The 7786-nt window shown below is 49.4% G+C and overlaps 2 protein-coding genes across 2 annotated transcripts; both read right to left on the reverse strand.

Annotated features, from left to right (window-relative positions):
• Window positions 1–229: 229 nt before the first annotated feature.
• Window positions 230–1153, reverse strand: LOC138071896 (melanoma-associated antigen B5-like). Its single transcript, XM_068963275.1, has one exon. The coding sequence runs from the start codon at window positions 1151–1153 to the stop codon at window positions 230–232; it is 924 nt and encodes a 307-aa protein (XP_068819376.1).
• A 4423-nt stretch (window positions 1154–5576) lies between these two features.
• On the reverse strand, window positions 5577–6608 carry LOC138071897 (melanoma-associated antigen B17-like). Its single transcript, XM_068963276.1, has one exon. It carries the CDS (start codon window positions 6606–6608, stop codon window positions 5577–5579), a length of 1032 nt encoding a protein of 343 aa, XP_068819377.1.
• Between the last annotated feature and the right edge of the window lie 1178 nt (window positions 6609–7786).

The raw sequence follows: 7786 nt of genomic DNA on the forward strand, positions 1-7786 counted from the left end.
TTCAATTTATTTTATCATTCCATTGTCCCAGCAGTTTAACTGCGGGATTGCTTCCCATTTCAGCAAAAGTCCCTATTTTGATGTCACATTTTCTTATCTGGATGATCTTTTAAAACTCTTAGTCTTCGGTAGGGGTGGGAGAAGCTGCTGGACGTGGCAGTGGATCATGCCTGGAAGGGACAGTGGTGCCAGGCCTGGCTGGAACTGTGGCTCGAGCTCTCTCTTCATCTCACAAAGCCTCTTCATATTGTGATGAGAAGGCACTTGGGACCGTATCATTGACTTTTGCCAAAAATTCCAGGACTTTCATTTTGCTGGTTTCAGCATGGGCTCGTGGGCCCCACAGGAACTCGTAACGTGGAGGATCGCTGTGGGCAACATGAGGGTACTCCAGGTACTTCATCGTCACTAAGTCTCTGGTGATGAGCTTCCTGGGCTCTCCGTAGATGAAGTGTTTTCTCCCAGCATATACTCGCATCATATTCAAGAATTTCCAGATGTCTTCCTCAGTGGCACAGCCGCCCTTCACGAAGATCACACCCAGAACTGTCATCAAGAGACCAGTCTTAGGTAAGCCCCTACCATCCCACACCCTCCCATTGTTGGGCAGGTTCAGTTTGCTGACGAGGTCATAGGAGTGGATGGTTGAGTCAACTTCCTTCAAGTCAACTGCAACGACAGCCTCGACGTGTTCAGAGGCTCTCTTGAGAATCTCGGCAAATCGGTGATGGTATCTTGGGTGGATAATCTTCAGCATGTCTTCCTTCATGACGGGCTGCTTCATTTTATACTTACACAGAAGGAACTGCTCCAACAAACTTGTCATGCTGTTCAGAGTATCACCGTAGGTGTTTTCGGTAGAAGATGAGGAACGTGAATCTTCCTCATCTTGACTGGTATCTTCTTCATCAGATGTTGGGTCAGCAGTAGTTGAAAAAGTGCTGGTAGTAGATGGGGCTTCCAAAGACCCCTGGGAAGTGCTATCTGACCCAGCAGCTGATGAGCTCTGTGATTTATCTTCTAAAAGAGAAGAGGTAGAGGGAAGCTCTTCCATTACTGCAGTGGGCTGAACTCCCTTGTGACTCTGGGGCTCATATCGGGCCTGGTGGCGTTTCTCATGGATGCAGAGTATATGAGACTGACCCTGAGGCATGATGACTGCTCTGGGGGACAATGATTAGAAGTGTGAGCAGGAGGGCAGGTGATAAGGGCCCACAGGATGATGAAGGTTGAGTGTGCGGCCGCAGCAGGGGAATACCACCTTGGTTATCAGGAAGGCTACATTTGTGGTTTTCTTGAGGGCACTGTTCTGAAAACCCCCAGGGTTCCTATTCTTTTAACCAACCTGTCCTTTGGGAAACATATTGAAGGAAATTAGGGTGATCTTTAGGCTGCATCCTGCTACCCCTGCCTCAGGCATGCTGGGGTGACAGAAGGGGCTGGTAGTCTCCTACACAGAGGCATCTGTTATTTCACATTCAAGACCACCAACCCAACTAGTGGCCAGTCATAGGATCTATTCCCTTGCTGTTCTGTAGTTGGCATCACAAAGCTCCCTGGGATTTCTGAGAAGTGAAGAGGTCCTCACCGCATCACCTCAGTCAGTAGTTATCATGCAGTACTGAGTGCGCACTGAGAAGTTTTCGTCCCTGCCACTGAAGTCCTCAACACGAATTAAGAGTGCTTCCTTTGGTTCCCCATAGGGCCTGGTGTCCCCACCCCTTTCTTGGAATGGTATCTGCACCTTCATACTAAGGGTTTCACCTCCGACACACCTGATACAAATAAATGTTGGTGGAACTTCAGCTTGATAGCTCTGTCCTGGTTCTTCAAGGGCTATAAGGAACAGGGCTGGATTCACTATCAGTTCTTTTTATTGGCAGATGATCCCTCAGTCCTTGCTTTGACCTCTGTTGTGGCCTGAAATTCTACCCTCCCTTCCCCTTAGGTCCACCCCTTCTACTACTATACTTTTCTTATAGTACGGCAAGCATCTCCGTGAGACCCCGAGGAGAAAGTAAGATTCTCCTCGTCCATCCATACCCGTCCCTGGTCTTCTGAGGCGCAGAGGATGAATCATACGGTGATGGGGTGTGTGGTTCCCTTCGTCTTCAGGGTATTCAGTTGGTTTCTGGAAAACCTGGAAATAATCCCACTGCTGGCCCTAGGCTATACCCCTTGGACCATGTCCCAGTCCCGCTTGTGACATCATAGAAGGAAATGGGCATGTCATGTCAACAATGAGCAGGTATCCAAGGGATGCCAGGGAGGGCAGGGTTCTGTGCGGTTTCCTCAGAGTTCTGAGGTCAGGGGGTTTCATACGTCCAAAGCTTGACTCCTGGCAGGGTGTGGGGCTCCTTTGGTTACATAAGGGAGCTCTCCTCAGACTAAGCTCCTCCCTCCCTGTGATGCCAGAGAGGGAAAGTCTGGGAATGCCACACGAGTCTGCTCCTGCCTGTGCCTTTAGGGATGACAACAGGATTCAGGCTTCTTGGGGCCCTCCATGTTCAGTTTCGGGGTATGACCTGACTCAGGTGCCTCACCTTGACTCCTGGGGGACTCTGGATTTCTTCTCTCAGCCTAAGGTGAACCTTTTAGAGCAAAGACCATGTCCTTGCAAGCCCTGAAGAGAAGTGAGGGAATGTGCAGCCTGGCAGCCCTGTCTTGGCCTTCTGAGAGCAGACACAGGCCAGTCTCTCTGTGACTTCAGTTCCTCATTCATCTGTCTTTACCTTGACTCCTGTCTCTTCTATGAAAGACTTCTTGGGAAATGCCACATCTTAGAAAAGTCTTAGTCTGCCTGCACCAAATCTCACAGACAATGGGTTGAGACCCAGGAGTGATGGGGAAGCTGCAGTCCAGGAGGCGGTCCCAGTATGGGTGGTGTGCTATCAGAGAACACACGGTGATCTCTTCCTTCTCTTCACTGACCAGACACAGCCTCTTGTAGAACCTTCACTCTAACAGATTTACTCTCTGAAAGGAAGGGGCTGAATTAAATGATTTTGTGCATCCCTGATCTTTTGTGGTTTACTGACGTTTCCTTTGTAGATAAATTGTCACTGAATGCTGTCTCCTTCTTTATTCGTACTTCACTTTTATTTTAATATTTTTGTTACTTATTTTTAGGGCTTTTTATTCCAAAACTGTGTTTAGGGTATGAAATTCTATTTAGCATGTGAAATACCTTTTTTGACTAATGTTCAGAAAGAGGACGTGACCCACGGTTGGCCTCATCCTGGTGGAATGGCACAGTGTGGGCTCTGGAGAAATTCAGTGCCAGGGTTCAGTCCAGTTCCTATCATTTATGAGCTTTGAATTTGAGCTTCTTTATTCCAGCTTCTTTATCTGCAAATTGTGTTTGAAGAAGTCTAGTTTCATCCATCTCATCAGAACTGATTCAAATGTATTCTTTTTAACGGCTGAGTAATACTCCATTGTGTATATGTACCACAGCTTTCTTATCCGGGTTCATGTTTGGGAACGCATGTACAGCCGTGGTGGATTCATGTCAATGTATGGCAAAACCAATACAGTATTGTAAAGTAAAGTAAAGTAAAAATAAAAATTAAAAAAAGAAAAATTAAAAAAAAAGAAAAAAATCTATAGTGTAGGACCACAGACCTGTGTGATTTATGTAAATCACCTGGCACAGTATGAGAGAAGCTTTGGCACGTTGAATGAATGGCAGTTATTACGAAGGTGATTTTCACCCCCGAATGATCCAAACTTCCATCACATAATTTTCTTTCCAGCCTATATTAGAGAATATGCAACTCCAAACAATAATCAAATCCATATCAGCACTAATGCTCCCCAGCAGGTAAAACCAAGCAGTATTTTCCCTATTTGAGCACCTTTTAATGTGTTTGGGGTTATCTTCTCCACATGGATGCAAGTACAAGTTCATCTGTCTCAAGGACCAGCAACTTCCCTCTCAGGTGTGTGTGTGTGTGTGTGTGTGTGTGTGTTTCCCAAACCACGCCTAATTTAATACCACTGACAGTAAAAATTGAGCCCACCCTTAGTTTGCCAAGTTACACTAAACATAACCTATTTATACTGCCCATTTACAGAGCAAGTTCTGGTGCTCCCATCCCAGAAAAAGAGAGACAGTCCAGGGACATCGTGGCATCTCGCTTCAATGGGTATCACCCTTATTTCTCAGAAACACTCTGGACAGCTTTTGATGAAAACACATAGTGTGAGTGTTCACTTGCCCTGGCTCAAGTGCACAGGGCCCCTTCCATTCCCTATGTTGAGATTCCCTATGGTTTTCAGATATCCCCAAATAATGGTAAATAAACGGCATCCCACTCCAGTACTCTTGCCTGGAAAATCCCAGGGATGGAGGAGCCTGGTAGCCTGCAGTCCATGGGGACGCTGAGGGTCGGACACAACTAAGTGACTTCACTTTCCCTTTTCACTTTCATGCACTGGAGAAGGAAATGGCAACCCACTCGTGTTCTTGCCTGGAGAATCCCAGGGACGGGGGAGCCTGGTGGGCTGCCATCTATGGGGTTGCACAGAATCAGACGCCAGTGAGGTGACTTAGCAGTAGCAGTATATGGTTTACATATATCCTAGGTTTACGCCTCACCTCTGAGAACCATGATATGAGTTCTGGCATCACTCCCACAGCTTCATCTAGCCCATCATGCATCTGGACTGAAAATGACCTCCCACCGAGGAACTAGACGTTTCCCAAGACCCAGTGCTGCCTTAATCAGGTAACTTAGACATGCTTGCTCTCATCTGGAACCTCCTCTTCCACACCTCCCCCATTTAAATTTATGATTTGTTTATTCCTTAGAGTTAGCTCACCACCTTCCATATATGGTACCTGCTGCTAGACTCAAAATTCCATGGGCAGTGGCTTGGTCTCCATTTTCTTACCAACCCAGTACTATAACAAAGCCTTCTAAACAGAAGATGGTCAATTCATTTGGCAGAAAACAGAAATAATGAGCAAAGACTCTGTTTTATTATGATTGAAGTGTCATACAGTTTGAATAAGCTACACAAATCTAAGTCCATGTTATTAGCTTTTACAAGGAAAGAAGACAGATAAGACAAATGAAGAAGAAACCTGCGTTTACTCTGAATGCTTTCTGATCCCAAATATTTATCTCTAGGATTCTCACACATTTCCAAGTAAAATCCTATTCCAGTGCTATATTACCTCATTCTGGACCATGAGGAAAATACTGAAGTCTTTTCAACTTGTTTACAAATAACGAACTCCTAGTCAAAAACCTAATAGCAGTAAACATGACTCCGTTGACATTAATAAACCTAAATTCTGAAGCAAAATAAACCTTATGAAGAGCAGTAACATTTAAAATTATAAAACACCTCTACCTACCTACCGAAATCATCTGTTTTTGACTAGATAGTATTCACATGGATAAAAGGAACACATGCATATTTTGTTAAAACTGTACCTAAACTCCCATACTACTTAAAACTGTGAAGAACATATGGGTTTTGTTCCCCCCACCCCTACTACCCTGCGCTATTTTGGAGGTGGACTGTTCTCTTCCAACTCAAGGGGAACAAAATGCCCTGACCCTTCCCTAGATGTGGGAGGAGCTGTAGGACTTGGCCCTGGAAGGGTCACTGGCCTCAGCCATGGCTGGAGAAATGGAAATGCCTCTCAGCCCTGCTCTAACCACCTGATCTCTCAGAGCCTCGTCATAGAGGTCTGGGAAGGAACTCGGGACCCTATCCTGGATCTTGGCCAGAACTTCCAACACCTTCATCTTACTGGTCTCGGCATAAGATCTCGGGCCCCACAGGAACTCGTAGAGCGGAGGATCGCTATTGGGCACCTGGCGGTAGTTGAGGTACCCCTTCTGCACCAGATCTTTGGTGATGAGCTTTCTGGGCTCCCCAAAGATGGAGTGCTTCCTCCCAGCATAGATCCCCAACACATTGAGGAAATCCCAGATCTCCTCCTCGGTGGCGCGGTCACCCTTCATAAAGATGATGCCCAGGAGCGCCATGAGGAGACCAGACTTGGGCAGCTCCTCCTCATCACTTGAACCTTCCTCAACCCCGAGAGTGAACTTGTTGACGAGGGCGTAGATGTTCCTGCTGCAGTCGACTTCCTTCAGCTCCAGGCCAAACACCAGCTCCACATGCTCAGAGGCTCTGCTCAGGATCTCCGGGAAGTGCTGCTTGTACTTCCTGCCGATGACATTCAGCATGGCATTCTTTGTGATGGGCTCCTTCTTGGTGTACCTCTCCAGCAGGAAATCCATCACCAGGCTGGCCTTCCTCATGAGAGGATCTTTGCGAATGCTCCGAGCAAGCAGGGCTGCTCGGGCGGCATCTGCTCTTTCCTCCTCGGGGCCCTGGGCACCTTGATCAGCTCCTGCACAGGAAGCCTCTGCATCAGGAGAGCTAGGGGCCATGGCTCCCTGAAGCTCCTGGTGATCGCCAGCAGCAGGGGAGCTCGGGGGAGAACCCTGAGGGACAGAAGAGGGGGAGGAGGGGCACTCCTTTCCTGGGGCTGCAGCAGCACTGGCCTGGGCCTCCTGAGTGTCCCCCTGGACCTGGTGACGTTTCCCGTGGGCATGATGCTTCTTTTTGTGCTTCCGAGGCATGATGACACAGGTCAAGGACCGCAGGCGGGCGTGCAGTTAGGAAGGCAGGCAACGAGGGCGCCTTGAGGAAGGACAAAGAAATGTTGTGAGCACCTTCACCAGGGAGAGTCGTCCCTGGCTTAAACCAAGTCCACTTCGCAAGGCCACTTCTCTAGGACCCACAAGTCTCCTGTTCTCCTAGTCAGCCTGTCCCCTGAGACCCCTGAGGAGGAAGTGAGAGTGAGCCCTGGGGCACAGCCAGACAGCCCTGCCTGGGCGTTAGACGGGGGCCTGTGAGGGCAGGCAGGGGAGGCATGTCCTTTCAGTTCACATTCAGAGTTAGGATGAAAAACGGGGAATGACCCCCTAGCACCCGCCCCGATCCCTCTTCTGCTCTGAAGCTGATGCTGCCACCTTCCCTGTGACTCTGGAGAACGAGAGGAGGGAGCGCTCAGACTCCCACCGAAGGGTCCCAGGACCCGCCCTTCTGTAGGCAAGCTCTAACCTCCCCACTCAGACCGCAGCCTCCCTTCCCCGTGTTCGGCCAGGAGGAAATGCTAACCACGGGGGAGGGTCCTGATTGGCCCGTGTGTCGGGGAGGATGGTCCTCACTCTGGCTCCTCCTGAGCCCTGACATCCTCCCTGTACTGACGAGCTACAAGCCCTGGGACCGAGGTCCCCTCCTTACTCACTGTCCCACATCCGAGATAGCAATGAGGGTGCCCCGCAGCCGTTAGAGCTGCCCGGATACTACCCGCATGCTCTGAGGCCAAGTCGCGGGCTGGGGGTTTCACGTGGCCGCTGTTCTGGGGTGTGAGACCCTCAGTCCACCCCGAGGGTCCCTCCTTTTAGCTACAGGGCTCGGGGCTTTCCCTCTACTGAGCAGAACTCGAGTCCACCAGCCCCGGACCGAAGCCTTCCTCTCGGAGACCACCTGGGTGACGTGGCTGGACTTGGGGCTTAAGATGCAGGCCCAAATCTTTAAGGGGACCACAGGGGCAAGGTGGCCGGGCGTTATCCGGGCCCCCCTTTTCAGAGGGAAAGGCTTGGTCGTGCCAGACATGTGTCCCCGCACTTGTAACACAGGTCACCTCACACTTGGACACCTTATGAGACCTGGGAGTCCTCCGTCTGGGCACCCTACACGGCAGTTCTCTAAGACGACAGCAGCTCTCCAAGATGGCTTCGCAGCCGCAGCG

Source organism: Capricornis sumatraensis, chromosome X, assembly GCF_032405125.1.
Source record: "Capricornis sumatraensis isolate serow.1 chromosome X, serow.2, whole genome shotgun sequence".
NCBI lineage: Eukaryota > Metazoa > Chordata > Mammalia > Artiodactyla > Bovidae > Capricornis > Capricornis sumatraensis.